Source organism: Malania oleifera, chromosome 1, assembly GCF_029873635.1.
Source record: "Malania oleifera isolate guangnan ecotype guangnan chromosome 1, ASM2987363v1, whole genome shotgun sequence".
Taxonomy (NCBI): Eukaryota; Viridiplantae; Streptophyta; class Magnoliopsida; order Santalales; family Ximeniaceae; genus Malania; species Malania oleifera.
In genome coordinates this window covers 143,378,120-143,397,018 of record NC_080417.1, presented here as the reverse complement: position 1 = coordinate 143,397,018, position 18,899 = coordinate 143,378,120, and the positions used below count along the sequence as shown (strand labels likewise).

Sequence of the window (18,899 nt, the reverse complement as noted above, 5' to 3'; positions counted from 1 at the left end):
TACATCCCCGCCTCTAACTCGCAAGCTTGAGGATCCCACTAATGCTCACTTAATGGATAGAGCAGCATTGTTTACAATCAGGTCAATTAACGGGGCTGACCTCAACCAACACGCCTTACTAGGATGACGCACCTAACTTTCCTAACCCGGTGTAAGCCAATATGAGACTATTCAATAGGGCTAGTCTCCCTCTTCAGGCCCACGCTTGGAATGCAACAAATATGAATTTACGTGCATGAAAATGTGCTTCTCAACTAAGCAGGTATGTGCTACAATATGCACAGTATACTCAATCAATCACACATCATCAATATAGGAAATTGTAAGCTCGGTGATGTGTATTTTTGTGCAAGCAATACTCAACAAGATGTGATAACAAGTATGCTCAAGAATGTTCTAATCAAGTTATTTCTTTGAAATAGTAAATGTCAAATCTCAATAATAAATCATGGTTTCAAAGATGCTAATCAGATAATCAAACTAACTCAAAATATTTTCCTTCAATGAAATAAGTACAAGAGTAGTTTGAAAATATTTTATCTTGTAAAAAAAATATTTTGCACAAAAAAATCAAAGTTAAGGGAATCTTCTAATGACAATGCAAAGATCCTGAAGCTTGTTAGTTTATCTCAACACAAGATTTATAATATTAAAATCTGTGGGATAAACTTAACTAAACTCCCCAAAAATGAATCACACAATCAAACAAGAATAGTGGGAGTATTAGTAGTATCTAGTAATCATAAGCACACTCAAATAGCTCTCACAATATCAGAATGTATCAAGGGAATAATTATTTGAGAGTATTTGGGCAATATGAGGTTTTGAAAAAGAGAGAATTTTGCACTAATGACTTATGCTAATTATTACTAATCCACACAAATGAACTCATATTTATAGAATAGGGTAAAATTATAACCGTTTAGGACTCATAGGAAATTCTTAGAAAAGCTTAAAAGCACTTAGGAAATATTAACCCTATTTAATCAATTTAACCTCGGTAAAAATTTAATTAACTCGAGAAGGTTCAGGTGGTTGAACTAAGGTTCGGTTGCTCGAATAGACTGATCTTTGAAAAGCATTTTAAACAGTTCGGGTGCCCGAAATTATGCTCGAGGTGGCTGATTCAAAGTCAATAGCAAAATGTTTGAGATTCGGGTGCCCGGGTCTGGGGTTGGTAGCCCAAACAAAAGAGTTTGGTCGCCCCAGGCATGATTTGAACTAAAATGCTCGGTAGCCCGAGTTGGTGAACTGTCTTTTTCAAAGGGTTTGTGCGCCTGAGGGTGATACGTTCATTCTTGGTACTGTAGCCCGAACCCAAGTCAAACTTCTGACTTTCCAGAAGTTCAAGCACCCAAGGAGTTTTGAACTCCTGGGGTTCGGTCGCTCGACCTCACTCATTTTATGCCTATTATGTTCAATCCATTTCAATTTGATCCCCTAATTGTGAATGTGAATGGGGACTTTGTGCACAATGTGTAGGATCCTAGGGTCTTTTCAAGTACGCCCAAAAATCTAACATCGGTTGTCTTTCAATCGACTGAATGATGCCCTAAGGTTATTCGGTCCCTATGGTCAATCTATGGTCTTTCTAAGCTTACAGATCCTATATGCATGATATGCAAATAATTATTACAAACCTTTTCTCCTAATTACTATTAGCCCTCATTGAATTAAAATGAATTACAATATGAAAGAAGTCTTTAGGGTCTTCATGCTTTGCTTCAAGTGCCATTTCTTGATCTACTAATAAAAACTTGCACATACACTTGATAGCCATCAAATACTAGAGTATTTGTCATTATCAAAACCGGGTGTGACCTATAAGGTCAACAAACATATTAGAGATTTTTGGAAAAGTTTAAATAAGGTTAATAAAATTTTAACCGTATTTTAACCTCAGTAATTCTCACCAACCCGAGAGCACTGATCAACAGAACTTAAGGTTCAGTTGACCAGTGGCTGGGTACGGTAGATCAAGAGAAATTTGAACTAGAAGGTTGGTCGACCAAACTTAAGGGGTTCAATGGAGATTTTTCAAATTCGTGCGGCTCGGTCGACTAGGTCATTTTGAATTAGGAAGTTCGGTCGATCGGGCGGTTGGCATTTCCCACGTAGGGGTTCTGTCGATAAGGTAGTTGGTTCACATTTTTTTGTCAGTCAACCGAGAAGTCAAAATGTTGACCCTATGGGAGTTCGGTCGACAAGTTGTATGAACTTGGCAAGGTTCAGTCGACTGTACTATGGTCAAACCGTTGACCTCTGACCGATTTGATCGACCGAATGTTCTTATACATTCTGGTTCGGTTGACCGAACATGCATTTTTAATGCATGTCAATTCTAATCCCCTTATACATTAGCCCTATTCATATAAGCACATTTTTTTATGCATGCATGTGGGTTCTAAGGTTATTTTAGGTATTTTTGAGGACACAAAAAAAAATCCGGCATCGGTCGACCGAAAGGTCCTGTGGCTCCTTATGGTCAGTTTGTGGTCATGTTGAACTTTATTCATATCATGCATGCAGATGCAAATATTACAGATCAAATAGAAAAACTAAATGCAATACAAGTGAAATTTAAATGTTTTCAATCTTCTTTACTATTGTGACTTCCTTGGAATATGCTAGCTAATGTACATGTCCTTCGAGTTTCTTATGGCTTCCATTTTCAGTCTCCTTATGTGTGCGCTAACATATCAAGCCTGCTTAAACACTGGATATACACATAAGAAACTTGCGGTTTGTCATTATCAAAACCAGGGATCGGACTCAAGAAGTCAACAGGGTAGCCGAACAAGGCAATTTTTAAAATCTATCAGAGGTTTGGTCGCCTAGTCTCAAGTTCAATTTGCCGAACTTGAAGATTCGGTCGCCCGGGGTATTTTGAACGTGAAGTTCGGGCTCCTGAGTTGTTGGAAAAAGTAAGGGCTTGAGTTTGGTCGACCGTGGACACTTAGTTCATTTCAGTTCGATCACCTGTAGTTAGGTAAACGTTTTGACCATTCAATGGTTCGGTCGATCGAGGTGTTTTGAACACTAAGGTTCGGTCGCCAGAAACCTTACTATTTTAAGACGTAAGTAGTATATGTTCCCCTAATTGGATATTTGAAAGTGGGGGCTTATTCTAAGTGTATGTGCAATGTCCTAGGATCTTTCCTAAGGTCTAGGCTTTCTAACTTAGCCTAAAAAACCTAGTGTCAATCAATCGAATCCCTAAGGTTCATCTATGGTCTTGAGCTTATAGTCCCTACATGCATGATATGCATCAATTATTACAGACCTTGAAATAATTATTACTGCCCCAATGAATTGAATATAAATTACAACAATTTAAACACTTTGGGTCTTCATTTTTCCTTTGAGTCATCATGTGCCACCATATGATTTTGCTAATACACACAAATTCGGTAAACATTAAATACTTTGTATTTGTCATTATAAAAAATGAGATAGGACTCGAAAGGTCAACATATTCGTTTGTATCTAAGCAAGTTTTGGGCAGGTTAATTAGTTGACTAAATTTAATTGTAAATCTAAATGTGATGGTTTTTTTTTTATGTTGAGTGGTTTTGGGAGAATTTTGATTTGGCTATTTCTACTCTCCTAGAGCCGTTTATGTAACCATGGTATTCCTCCGAAACAAGTGAGGATAATTAATAAAATTTTAAAGAATTTCCCAAAATTTGGTATAAGTGTTAGTTAGAAAATTTTGAGGATGAAAATTATATAAGGAGGGGAGGATGTAAAGACCCGGAAAAAAAATAATAATAATAAAATAACAAGAAAAAGAAATTTTGATTTGGTACATAACCAAACCGTCGATGGTTTTAGCAAACTCAAGAAAATCGTCGACGGTTTTTATTTACCAAGGGTCGTCAAGGGTAAAAATGCAATAAAAAGGTTTGGTTAAAAACCAAACCATCGACGATTTCAAGAAAACTGTCGACGATTTCCCTTGGTCCAGCAGCTTATAAAAGGCTGCCAAGGGTTTTTTTTTTTTTTGTATAAAATTTCATCTCTTCTCTCTCTCACTCTCTCTCTAAGGGCTGCGAAACTCTCTCTCGCTCTCTCTCTCGCTCTCTCTCTCTCTCTTCGATTTCTCGTCCATTTTTAGCCTGAATTGAAGGATAAACGTCATTTTGGGATCCAGTGATGATTCTCCGTAGTTTAATCAGAGTAGATTTGTTGTTTAGGCATCCTAGGAACCACTCCAAGAAAAAGGTGAGGTGAATAGATTTTTTCTAGTATTTTTAGAAATTTAACCAATTCAATTGTGGTATTTGATTACAGAAATAATATATATGATTTACCAAAATATTCAGGCGTATGGGAATTGTGATTGTGAAGTATAATATGTATATGCTTGGGAAACCAGGTATTTTGAGTTGAGTAAAACCTAGAAGATGATTTAATGATAATCCTCAACAAAATATATCTTTCCCAAGCAGTTGTTATATTATAGTTTATCACATAATCTGTATGGCATGAGTATGAATATTATTTTTATGGTATATATTTAAGCATGCCAGATTATTTTACGATTATCCATAACAAGTACGGTTTGACAATGATTTTCAAAAAATGTTGTAAATATTACAGAAATTATGATATGATAGTTTAGCCGGCTTTATGATGTGTTCATTATATTATGTCATTTTAGTTGGCTTAATGTCGTAACAGTTCAGTTGGCTTTATGCCGCTACAGTTTAGCCGATTTTATGTCACGACAGTTTAGCTGGCTTAATGCCATGATAGTTTAGCCAGCTTTATGCCGTGATCAATTATGAAATGACAGTTTATATAGAAATTATGATATGATAGATATTATGCAGAAATATGAAAAATGAGATTATGTTACAGTTATATTATATGAAATGTATTATATGGTAGCAGAACCTTGATGAATTAGTTCAGTTTCATAGCACGATACCGTAGCTATTATGTTAGATTATTGCCACCATGCTTCTGAGATAGAGTGTTGGTGAATAGTAGTCGATTGGGCCACTGAAGTGTAGGATATCCCTTATGGTAGTCCGGACTAGGTTGGGGTGGCCAATCGTACTTACAGACGCGTTATGTATGGCTTAGCGTGGTAGGCCAGCCATAGCTAAGTCCCACCTATGAGTCGCACAACACAATCATGTGGGGGCAATACATGATATTAGCTAGCTATCCATCTTGGTAAAATTTCAGTATTATACAGATATAATAGATGATTTACATATATAGAGAAATTTATTATGACAACATATGCATATGTTGAAAAGTATGCATTTACTATACCTATATATGTATGAGCACAGATCTACATGATTTACCAGTTAAGTTAATTATTTACAGGATATGTTTGTGATATACTAGAACTCATGTTGCCACACGCTGATGATAATATATTCCTTCTTACTGAGATGTGTCTCATCCCAAGAATTTTAACATTTCATGAAATAAGAGAAATCAAGTCTAGAGGGCTCCCAGGCGGGATCTAGATAGTTTTGTTTATAGTAATGTTTTTGTGCACCATGGGTTGTAATTATGTTTATGGAAGATACTTATGTGATGACTGATGGTATTAGAACTCTAGTATTGTATCTTGGATTTTATGTATATGTTTCCGCTGTTAGGTTCATAGGCTGAATTTTGGACAAGTACACACATGTTATCCCACTTCGGGTTTGCGTCAGTATGGTTATGGTATCAAAGCATATTCATTTATAGCAGTATAATTTTCGGGTCATTACACATTCAATGCCCCAAGACTGAGGTTGAAAAGAGGAAATGCATATGATTCCTTGTGCGTCAGCCGTAGGGAGTCTTATGTATGCTCAGGTATGTATGCGTCTAGATTTGGTATACATAGTTGGAATTTTAGGCACATATTTGAGTAACCCAGGATTGGATTATTGAAAGACAGCCAAGAAGGTTATGAGGTATCTTCAGAGAACAAAAGACTTCATGCTCACCTATAGGAAATCAGAACAACTTGAGATCATTGGGTATTTTGATTCTAATTTTGCTGGATGCCAAGACAGCAAAAGATCCACTTCGGGCTATATCTATATACTGGCTGGAGGTGCTATTTCCTGGAAGAGTGTTATGCAAACTCTCATAGGTCCTTCGACTATGGCGGAAAAATTTGTAGCATTCTACGAGGCATCTAATCAAGGAATTTGGTTGCGAAATTTTGTCACGGGGTTGCATATCTTGTACGAGGTTGAAAAACCACTCAAGATCTATTGTGATAATAAGCCTGCGGTGTTGTATTCAAACAACAACAAAAGCTCCACCAAGTCAAAGCATATTGACATCAAGTTTCTGGTGCTTAAGGAAAGGGTTCAAAGTAGTCAAGTATGGATAGAACATATGTGTACAAACTCCATGGTTGTAGATCAACTCACGAAGGGTTTACCACCCAAGGTGTTTCATGAGCACATTGCTCGTATAGGTGTCATCTTGTTTGACAATGTTGCAGTTTAGTGGGAGTTTGTATTTGTTTTTATATTCTTTCTTGTAGACACTTGGTTCAGATTATTTTCTACAGAAATAAAGTAATAAAGGAATGCTTTTTTTTTTTTCATTTATTTTTGACTCTGAATTTTATCTTCCTTTTAGAAGAGTTAAGGACTAAGGAACTAAGGTTGACCTCATAAGGAATAAGGCGTATGAAAAATTGGGATATGCATGCTCTGGTTAAGAAGCATGCATATTACCATGCTACACATCCATACTCGATCTATGCCATTGAGTGTATTAGTGTGGTGACCATTGATGGGTTTAGTTACAAATATGAGTGTAACAAATGCCGCTTTGATCCCATGGTAGTATATGAGATGAACAAGATTGAATTAAGGAGATGTTATAAGGATAATAGCCATACTATGCACACTTAAGGTTTGGGTAATATAATTGTTTTCTATATTTATGTGTCACTCAAGTGGGAGAATTTTAGGAAATTTTAATTTCTTATTATGGGCTCACATATTTAAAAACAGTTATGTTACTGGACTATTTTAACATCTATTGGGTATGGGTTTTACAATGTGTAGAAGCCCAATGCTAAGTTAATTTATAACTGATAGGCTTCTAAAATTAACCGAGTATATAAAGAAAAAAGGAAATTATAAGGGGAGCTGGCCCCTCCACGTGGATCTGTGCCTCTCTTGTAATAATTTGACACGTGACATGGGGGGTCCTAGTTGAATCTCTCCCACTAGAATGGCATTAACGTTTGTGTGAAAAAGGAATGCTATAAAAAAGGAAACCTAGCTGCTTTATCGCTGCTCTCTCCGATATCTCCCTTTTTCTCTGTTCTTCACTGGCGGCCGGTGAAGCAGATGCAACGACGATATGCGTACAACGGCAAATAGAAGACCTTGTGCTTTTGAAAATTTTTTCTCTATTCTAATTTATGGGGTTTGGTGAAGATTAAATCTTATTTATTTAATCCATTTTGGTTTTTTTTTTTTTTATTTTATGAGTGATAGTGGAATTTCTCCACTTAAATTGTTGAGGGAAACATAAAAAATTTTGAGACTCTTTACACTCAAAAAACGGAATTTTACTAGTGATATAGTTCTAAAAAATATCAAGGGTATTCAAGCAATTAAATTGCGAAAATTCATAGAGAACGCGACCCATAAGATCAGTTCTAGACAAGTTAAGGTAATTCATTTATTACTGCTAAGATCCAAAACCTCAAGATCGTCGAGCTTGCTGACTTGTTCTGAGTTATGCTTCCAAGTGCAGAAGTGTCAAGTTGTATCAAGGATGCGTCCAGGATCGTATTCCACAAGGACCACTGAGTATCAAAGCATTTGCGAAAGTTTAGTGAAATCCTGTTGCTGTAAAATGTAAGTTGAAAATACTTTTGGTCTTTTATGATTTTAAAAATAGTAAACAAAGAGGAAGAAGCTTGAGTAAACTATCAAAATGAAACTGAAATTTTATCAATTCTCCAAAAATGTAAACCTACTAACGCAATCAAATTGAACAGATTAACTGAAACAATTTACCAAATACTCGGGTTACGGGTCAATGTTTGCTTGCTTCCATCGTTTACTAATTCCCTAGGCCTTACTACTCTTCTTGTTAATCCAATCAAGGCATTAATAAGATGAAATTTTATTACTAAGCTCGAGTAAATTTGCCACATCCAAACGGAAGAAAATATAATCTCTCATTAAGCATCAACCGAATGTCGTGTAAATTAGTTGATGAAAATCCTAGATTAAATCAAGGTTTTGATGTGCCTAACGTCAACAACAAAACAAGAAGCAAGAGCTAGCAATTTATCAACGATCCCTTCAATTTTCGGTTTTAAATAAATAAAAGTTTAACAATGATATCATAGGATAACTAATAAACCATGGAACACAAACGACATCAACCCACAACCCAAGTTACCGAACTTGGCCACTCATGCTTGCAATAAAAAACAAGTATGGAAATCCTTGTCTACTTAAGGAAATACCTAAACACGCATTAGTAAAGATGATAACTACAAATAAGAAATTAAAACATGCAATGGAAACTCAATCAAACTCACACACACACACTAAAAATCAAACTTTTAATATGGATCAATAATTCAAACCAACAACTCGAACAAAAATGCAAACACATCAAAAATCTAAACTTTGAATGATACTGAAAAAATAAAAATACGAACTTTAACAAAACTAAAAAAATATGAACTTTGACGAAACCGACCCCAACTAAATTAATTAAATAACTTGGAACATTAAACTAATCTACGGAAAAAAAATTAACCGAAAGAGAATAAAAAAAACAATTAAACTTCACTAATAATGAAACACCCCAAATTATGTTCAAAATCTAAAAATAACAATAAACTCAAATAAAAGGTTAACAAAATTTCAACTAATTAATTAGTAATAATAAAAGAAAGAGAAAAGATAAGGGAGAGAGAGAGAGAGAGAGAGAGAGAGAGAGAGAGAGAGAGAGAGAGATAGACTGCAGCAGCAGAGGAGCTGCTGCTGGCCTGGCAGAGGGGCTAGAGTCACGACTGAGAGGCCTGTCGGAGGATGGAGCATGGAGCAGATGGTGTTGCAGCTGATGGCCTTGCGGTTTGCTGGGCTGCCCGGGGTTCATGGGCTATGTTGCTGGAAGAATGGAGCAGGAACAGCAGCTATGTTTGCTGTAGTTGCAGCAGGAACAGCTGCTGTGCTGGAACTCAGGTTGCAAGGAGGCAGCGGCTGTGCGGGAAACAGAGGAAGCTGAGGGACGAAGCAAAAGAGAGAGATGAGAGGCTAAAAGGGAAAGGGTGCGGAGGCACCCGCCCACACACAGAAGAAGAAGAAGAAGATGATGTTAAATAGGGGAAAAAGGGAACCACAGCTGCCCTAGACCCGTGAGCCATCAAGCTGACCCGGTTATCCAACCCAACCTAATTGGGTCTGACCCGAATTATTATATTTTTTTTCATTTTTTTCATTCTCTGTTCATCATAAATCTGACTCTTCTGGAGCCCGAATCTCGCAAAACTAAAAACACAAAAATTGTAGATAATCCTTTCTTCTTTCTCCAAAAATTTGAATCGTCTCGATCGGAATTCAAACGAAAAAGTTATGCATGAAATACAAACAAGTGTCGGTTTTGGTTCCCGGGAATTTTCCTGCGACAAAAAATTACCAAAACTTCATAAATAGTGCAATAAAGTTCAAGAATGATGATTTTAACACTTTATTAAAATATTGGACAATTTTGGAAATTTAATTAAAAATATAAATCGTAAAACCCGGCTTAAGATGCCCAATTACGCAGTTTTGACGCGTAATCACTTGCCAATGGTGGTCTCAAGAAATAATCCGATGAGACCAAAATTAGGAAACACAAACCGAATCACTTGTTCCTATTTGGCATCACAGAACACTCATTGCCTGTTGCAAAAAGGAGAAGAAAAGCTGTAAATTTGGGAAGAGGTTAAACCCATCTTCTGCAAGAAATATGTGACATAAAATCCATCTGTATTGGGTCTAAATTCTCCTACTCTGTTCTGCATAAAACTTATATTGTTTCTTTAAAGTTTTCTTGTTTTTTCCCCTTCTCCATCTAGTTCTATTCTCTCACACTATGTGTTTCTTATCTCTCTCTCTCTCTCTCTCTCTCTCTCTCTCTCTCTCTCTCTCTCTCTCTCTCTCTCTCTCTCTTTATTTTTCTTTTTTATTTCTTTATCCTATTCATTCTTCCATCCTCTCTTTTTTCTACTTCAATCTCTATGAGTTCCTCCCTTTTTTCTCTCTTTCTTCTATTTCTCTCTCCTTTAGCCTATGTTTTTCTCTCCATTTTTCAGTTCTCACCTTTATAAATTATCCTCTATTATTTTTGTTTAAACCCATCGTCTGCAAAAAATCTTCTATTTGTCGTCGAACGCAAATTGCTGACGAACCCAGATTGTCATTGCATCTACTTCACTGGCCACTAGTGAAGAACAAAGAAAGAGGGAGATATCGGAGAGAGCAGCGATGAAGCAGCTTGGTTTCCTTTTCTACAACATTCCTTTCTTACACAAACGTTAACGTCATTCCAGTAGGAGAGAGTCAACTGGGCCCTATATGTCTGTCAAATTATTACTGGAGAGGCGCATATCCACATGGAGGGGCTAGCTCCCTTTATAATTTCCCAAAGAAATATAATAGGGTTATGGTCTCCAAGTCAAATCAAAACCAATTTTCATGTTCTTTCTTTTCCCCATATAAAGAGAAGAACACAAGTGAGACAATTAGAGATTTGATTGTGGAAGATCAAAACTCCTCACTAAAGGCTATTGGACAATCAAATCAGACACATCTATGGATCCAGATATTTATTCCGCGTTTAGTATCGATCTAGTTATTTAGTTCGCATTTGATGTTTTTAATTAAATATGTTGTTTATGTTATGGCTCTTATACTTGGGGTTTCATAAACAAAGGAAGGAAGAAAAACATAAGGGTGTTGTACAATAGAGACTTGTCCATGAGTGGATAGACTAGTCGATGAGTGGTCTTCTTGATCTCGTCGACGAGTGCCCTTTTCTTGTTGACGAGTGTTCTAGGGCTACGAGGAAAATTTCAAATTTTGAATGTGAACATTGTGACAGTTGAGGATTTGGAGGGAAGCCTCCGAGGGGTTGTTATATATGTTCTTTTGGGCATATTTTGACATAGAAGAGAGTAAGAGAGGGATAAGAGAAGGAGAGAAGATCATTGAGTGTGTATTTTGATTTTCATAGTGAAATCTCTTGTCGATTGCTTCCATGGATGTAGGTTTTGCTGAACCACGTAATCCCTGATGTTGTTGCTCTTATCTTTACTTTCTTTATATTGCTATGGTTGTGGAATAATAATGTATTTCACTATTTTAGATTTTTTCATATAGTAGTGTTTTATCCTTACAATATTTATTCTGTTGTTCATTGTTTGAAGAGGCGTTACTTTCACAAAAATTGGTACCAGAGCGTGTTGTATGGTCTCTGAATTGAAGGATCTCTTAGAGCAACAAGTTTTGGTGAAAGGTTTATACATAATTTCAACCAAATAGCATGGATGCAACAACTTGAAATGAATTAGGAGCAATCATTCATTTTTGTTTGGCTAAGGACGTGTTGTATCATCTCATGGATGAGAATTCTCTAGGATTACTTTGGTGAAAAAAGGAATTTCAACATATGTCTAAAGGTTCATCAAAATCTGTAAGTGTAACAGAGGAAGATTCAGATTGTAGTGATGAAGATATACTATGTGCTTCTTAGGGTTTGGAGTGCCTCACAAGTTATTCTTGAATCTTAGATACCAGATGCTTTTATCCTAGAAAATGGTTTGACATCTACAAGTCAGTTATACTAGTTGTATTTTGATTGAAAATGATATTTCGTGCAAAATGTTTGTTATTGGAAATGTGAAAATGGGAATGTATGATGATGTTGTAAGAACCATATATGATGTAAATCTTGAATCGGGTCTAACGAAGAATGGTATTTCATTGGTATTGTTAGGAGTATGAATGTGAAGAAATGAAAGTGTGTGAAGGTAACTTGATAGTGATGAAAAGGGAAAAGTAGCAAGAAATATTTATGCACTGCAGGGTGTTACAGTTATAGGTGGAGTTACAACTATTGAATCTGAGTCAAATATCTTGTGGCATATGCGGTTAAACCATATGGGTGACTACATGTATTCAGATATTTGGGAACCAATGACAATAGCATCATGGGATAGACATATGTATTTCATGAGTTTTTCACGAATGGCCTTGGTGTACTTTATGTAGTGGCTGAGGTGGAGAATCAGACCGGGAGAGAGATTCTCAAGTCAAACATTGGGGTTGAGTATGTTGGTTTCGTTCAAGAAGTTTTGTGAGCAGAGCAGGTTATTTGCAGGGCTTGCAGGGTACTTCTTGGTGAAGTCAGTGAGTATGACACATTTCTCGTGTTGCCGATCGCCAAAGGTATCACTAAATGGGAAAGTTACAGGTGAATTATGGGCAAGTTTTGTGGTAGACTACTCGGTTATGAATGAATGTCCACTGGTGCACTATTCTAGTGATGGAGGATCTAGGCTTGGTGCTATGTTCGGACACCGCTACTTAGATGAGTTGGTGAGGCTTCCAGTTTGGAAGAGGGTGATAGGATGTATTTGTTATGTGTGAATAATATGTTATTGGCTAGAAAAGTTTTAACTGAGACTAATCAGTTGGGAACTCTGTTCAAAATTTTTGACATTAATGTGTTGGATATGGTCAAGATGGGTCTTGGTTTGTGGATTTGCATGGAAAAAACTACAGGGAGATTGGTGTTATCTCTTAATGGTTTTGTGGATAGGGTTACAGGGAGATTGGCATTATCTCAAGGTAGCTTTATGGATGGAACCGTAGGCAGACTTTGTTTGCTATCTTAAGGGGGTTCTATGGAGAATCAATATGGAATGTCTATCATACGATACCCAAGGACGAGTTGTGATGTCTGAGATACGTCAAAGGTCTCTTATGATTGTGCAATTGGGTGTTTTAGTAGGCAACAGAGTGAACCGTCAGTTTTTAGTTTTGTTGAAGACTATGCAAGGGGCTTTGGTGATAGAAGACTTGCAATAGTTTTTGTGTTTACTATTGTGGGAAGGTCTTGTTGGAAACTTAGGGTGAAGTTTTTGGATGTTGAATCTACAACTGTATTGGGGTTGATGGCAGAAGATGAAGCTACCATCGACAAGTTTACGCGGCATTGTTTGGACTTGGTGTATGTCTCCAAGTGCTAAAAGGAAGATGGTCCCAACCAAGCGTTCCAAGTTCAAGGTGGAGCAAATCAGATATGTTTTTCAGGTTCTCCTAAGTGGCGTATAATTGTCAAGGTGGAAATTGTTGTTTATGGTATGACTCTTATACTTGGGGTTTCATAAACAAAGTAAATAAGAAAAACATAAGGGTGCTGCACAACAAAGACTTGTCAACGAGTGGTCTTCTTGATCTCGTCGATGAGTGTCCTGTTCTCGTCAACAAGTGTTCTCGGGGTTGTAAGGGAAATTTCAAATTTTGAATGTGAACGTTGTGATGGTTGGGGATTCGGAGGAAGCCTCCGAGGGATTGTCATATATGTTCTTTTGGGCATATTTGACATAGAAGAGTATAAGAGATGGATAAGAGAGGAAGAGAAGATCATTGAGTGTGTATTTTTTATTTTCATAGTGAAATCTCTTGTCAATTGCTCCCGTGGATGTAGGTTTTGTCGAATCACGTAATTCCTGATATCATTGCTCTTATATTTACTTTCTTTATATTGCTATGATTGTGAAATAATTCTGTATTTTACCGTTTTAGATTGTAACATATGATAATATTTGATCTTTTATAATATTTATTTCACTGTGCATTGTTTGAAGGTGTCTTACTTTCACAAAAGAATAAAGTTATTTCAAACATATAACTTTGCAATCTTTTAGATACTAGTCCGCGATTTAATCAGGACTTTTAGTTTATATTTTCCACACTTCGCAGTCCAAACGGCACCAGGAGGGATGTAGTGGAACTGCGTAATTACATATGAAGACATTTATAAAATATTTCCCCCAGTCAAATTAATATTAAATATTCCCACTGCTTTACTAGCAATAGGAATATTGAAATTTCAACTAGCGCCACCCCCATCCACCCGGCTCCCCCCAACAAAGTGCCTATAAATTGCTCTTCCTCGCCTGCAGCCACTGCACCGCGGCATCAACCTTTGATCATCTGCTAATTGTTCTCCTTCAACTAACTCTTCAATATTCTCCATTGCCCCATTTACCCCAAATACGTACACAACATGTCTGCCCAGTTGGTATCCGTTGCTTCTGTTCCTTCCCAGAACGCCAAACCTGTAGACGCGACTCGCAACCTTGCAAATTTCCACCCTAGCATCTGGGGCGATCAGTTCCTCAAATACACTCCCGACGGCGCCGTAAGAACTCGGAAAACCTGCACATTGGGACCAATTAATATTTTCGTGCTCAATCAATTCTAACAATTAGATAATTCTTTGTGATGCGTTTGTGGTGCAGGTAACCCTTGAGCATAAAGAGCAGCAGATTGGAGAACTGAAAGAAGAAGTGAGGAAGGAGCTAGTGGCTGCCACTAGCCCTTCTCAGCAGCAGCTGAAGCTCATTGATGCAATCCAGCGCCTAGGCGTTGCTTACCACTTTGAGAACGAGATAGAAGCAGCATTAAAGCATGTGCATGAGAGCTACCATAGCTATCTTGCTGGCAGTGACCTCTATAACGCTGCTCTTCTGTTTCGGTTACTCAGACAGGAGGGCTTCAATATTTCGTGCGGTAAAGATCGACCTCGTTAATTAATTATCTGCGGATTTGAAAACCCTTAGTTTCTATAAATTCTTGGGCTTCAGCCGATGCATTTTAAACTAAAGTCATCTGGAGAAGAATGAGAAATTATTAACCCAGTTAGGCCGCTGCCTATCATTAGAGAAATATTATATATAATGATATAATTGATGGTTTCGGGTTTTACATAATAAATATAAATACAAATTTTTAGGTTAAAATGTGATTGGGACCATTTCATTATCAAAAAGTGATTCAAGAAAATGGCACATGCATATTGCATCGCATCTTTAATCATGTTTATAACTGAACATGCAGTGTCTACGTTTCCATGCATCATCATTTATATATCATGATGATTGACTAGAATAATTGAACTATTTTTAATTTTTACGATGATAATGAACTATAACAGATGTATTCAACAAGTTCAAAGACGAAGGTGGCAATTTCAAGGACTGCTTGAAAAGTGACATTGTGGGCATGTTGGGCTTATACGAAGCTGCGCACCTAAGGCATCATGGGGAAGCCATTTTGGATGAAGCCCTAGCTTTCACTACAATTCACCTAGAGTCCATGTCAGCCAACTCAAGTGATCCACTTGTAGCACAAGTCACTCGTGCTTTGCATCACCCCATCCGGTTGAACTTACCCAGGCTAGAAGCCAGGAATTTCATGTCCATTTACCAAGAAGATAGTTCACATAACAAAAAGCTGTTGAAGCTTGCAAAGTTGGACTTCAATTTCCTCCAGTCAGTGCACCGAAAAGAGTTGAGCTATATCACAAGGTAATTAAGTCATTAAATTATTTATCTAAAGTACAGGTTAGATTGTCCAACTACTATTAACATGACCATAAAAAATCCATAGTGTGGGCATCCATATTATAATTAACTTAGCAAAAAATTAGACTATATATTAACTATGTTCTTTTAATTACCTTGTTATATGAAGGCAAATATTTAACAAAGTGGGTTGTTGGTGATTAATTTTAGGTGGTGGAAGGATCTGGGCTTGGCTAAAAAGCTACCATTTGTGCGGGATAGGGTGGTGGAAGGGTACTTTTGGGTGCTAGGAGTGTACTTTGAGCCCCAATACCATCTTGCTAGAAAAATATTGATGAAAGTGTTTGGCGTGACATCTGTTTTAGATGACACTTATGATGCGTACGGAACAGTTGAGGAACTTGAGCTCCTTACCAAAGCTATTGAGAGGTTGCATGCACATTTCCCTTCTGCCAATTAATTAGTTACTTTTTTCCAATACTGAGATGGAATTGGAGCTTAGTTCAATTTAATTTTGAGCTTATTACATTCATTTGTGACCTCAGATGGGACATCAACTGCATAGATACCCTCCCGGATTACATGAAGTTATGTTATCGAGCACTTTTGGATGTCTTTGAGGAAATTGAGGAAGAGATGGCCAAGGAGAAAAGATCATACCGCGTTTACTATGCAAAACAAGTGGTACTAACATACGACTTTTTAATGCTATAGCTTCTTCAATAGGCGTTTTCAAATTCATATTATTACTAAATATATAATGGTATTGCTAAGAAACACTTAACCTAAAAGGCCAAGTCATTAGTTGAGGGATGATTATAATAGATCTTATTGTATAATTTGTTTGACTTTGTTTCAATTGGTACCACCCCAGATGAAAGATATAGTCCAAGCATACTTAGCAGAGGCCAAATGGAGCCATGAAGGATACATACCAACAATGAAGGAGTATATGCAAGTGGCACTAATATCTGCTGGTTACACCATGCTTACCACAATATCCTTTGTTGGCATGGGAGATATTGTAACCAAGGACTCCTTTGATTGGGTTTTCAGCAAACCCAAGATTGTCACAGCCTCATGTGTGATTTGCAGGCTCATGGATGACATAACTTCCCATGAGGTATTATATATATATATATATATATATACATAGATATATGATTTATACACATGTTTTGCTTAGCTTATAATGCAACCAAATTGTGGCCTACAATCCCAAAATCTTGAGAAAATGACTAAAACATAGCGCTTTCTTTTATAATTTTTTCTATATTTCAGTTTGAGCAAGAGAGAGGGCATTGTGCCTCTGCAGTTGAATGTTACATGAAACAATATGGGGCATCGGAGCAAGAGGCACATGCTGAGCTTCAAAAGCAAGTGGTGAATGCATGGAAGGACATAAATGGGGAGTGTCTTAGACCTACTGTTGTGCCAATGCCACTACTTGCACGTATTCTTAATCTTGCCCGAGTGATTGACCTTATTTACAAGAGCGAAGATGGCTATACGCATGTTGGAAAACAGATGAAAGGGCGCATTGCATCACTGCTTATTGATCCAGTCCTAGTGTGATTGTGGAATTTGTTATATCTATAGTCTTATATATTATTCCAAAATTAATATATTGGACTCTAAATAATGGAATTGAAATATACCAGGGGCACCATGTTTGATATTGATGTATCTCATGAGACTATTTGAGTTCGATGACATAATTAACTTTGTTTCTTAATCATGTTTCTAGTTCTACTTACCCCCCAAGGCAAATAGGAAAAAAATAAAACCATTAAATCAGCTCGCAAAGACTTGTAAAACAATCTTATAATCTTTTTGAACTAATTTTTTTATTTTTTATTTTATCTTACTCAAAACAAATTGGACCATTTGGAGCGAGGCCTCCCCTACACATAGAATTCGATGAAAAAAGGATACACGCATGCGCGCGCGCCCGCGCACACATGTATATAGATAGATAGATATATTATAGCATAGTGTTTATGTATAATTTGAGCCACTATGCATTATAGGGATTGCATGTTTAAATTTTGTTTCTTTTCAATTGAATGACATCTATACACAAGTAAAGCGTGAAAGGCAAGTTTTTGAACTTAAGGATTTGCTTGAGTTAGTGCATGTTCGATGCACGAGAGATTTGTTCTTCTCAATTCTCCCTGCTTAATTACCGGAGATTTGTCATTGGAAGTGGATTTCTGGTGAAGAGTCGCTCCTACGTGGGCCCTTTGAAGCTTCAATGTTGTGAAACTTCTGCACTCTTGTTTTTGGTTGATTAGTCAGTTCAAGCTATGCTGGTGTTCCTTCCTCAATTTTAAGTATTTCTCCAAATAATTTTAATTTTAAGGGTCCCATAAATCTGACACTAAATCTAGTTGTGGTGTGCCTAATTTTTCACCGGCCGCCATGTTTTTGGCCAATTGAGGAAAAAACAAAAAGAAGCTTTCTTCTGCAGTTTAAGATTGTCATTTACTATTAGTGACATACGTTGGCCGTAGTCTAAGTTTAAAGATCGCACTATATTTAATACAAATCCATACAGAAAATTATATTCCCAAACGTTTTCTTATATGTTTTTACAAAATTATAGAATAATTTTTTTTCAAAATTATTTTGAAATTTAAAATTCGAACGGAAATTATTTTGCACAACAAAACAAACTTTTTGTTTTCTATATTTTTAATGAAAATCTTCAAAAACTAAACAGTAAACTGAAAAAAAATATTCTCAAAAGAAAATTACTTCCCACCACGTAAGACTGGAATGTTTCTTTGAAAATAACAACGCCCTTTTTCTGATCTTCGCAAAGGAAAAACCCATGGGCTGCTGCAGATCAAACGTGTGCCTAATTTGTCACTGGCCATCATGTTTCAAACAAATTGAAGAAAAAACAAAAAGAAGGCTTCTTCTGTACTTTAAATTGTCTCCAATGACTATTAGTGAGATGCATTGGCTGTCGACTATAACAATAATACAAATGACAGTAACTAGTTTAGTTTAAATACCTTGACAATCACTAATTTTATTTCTAAAAATGGTTCTAATCAATCAACTAAATTTTCTGTGGACAAAATGTTTATTGACTCGGTTATATTAAGTGAACATGCTTCACATACCTAATCCAACGAGTTATGTTGTAGACACTCAATTTTAACCGGGGCCTCATATAACAAAATTTTCATTTATTTGAAATATTGGGAAATGTGAGGAAATATAGGAGAATACAGGAGAATGTACAAAGGATATTCGGAAGACCTTCGCTCGCACTTGCACACACGCACAAAGAAAAGTC

General features: G+C 36.6%; 1 protein-coding gene across 1 annotated transcript; it reads left to right on the top strand.

Annotated features, from left to right (window-relative positions):
- The first annotated feature begins 14,292 nt into the window (after window positions 1–14,292).
- On the top strand, window positions 14,293–17,167 carry LOC131157857 ((-)-germacrene D synthase-like). Its single transcript, XM_058112270.1, has 7 exons — window positions 14,293–14,427; window positions 14,528–14,798; window positions 15,223–15,595; window positions 15,803–16,021; window positions 16,138–16,276; window positions 16,467–16,715; window positions 16,874–17,167. Exons 1-7 carry the CDS (start codon window positions 14,293–14,295, stop codon window positions 17,165–17,167), a joined length of 1,680 nt encoding a protein of 559 aa, XP_057968253.1.
- Window positions 17,168–18,899: the final 1,732 nt, after the last annotated feature.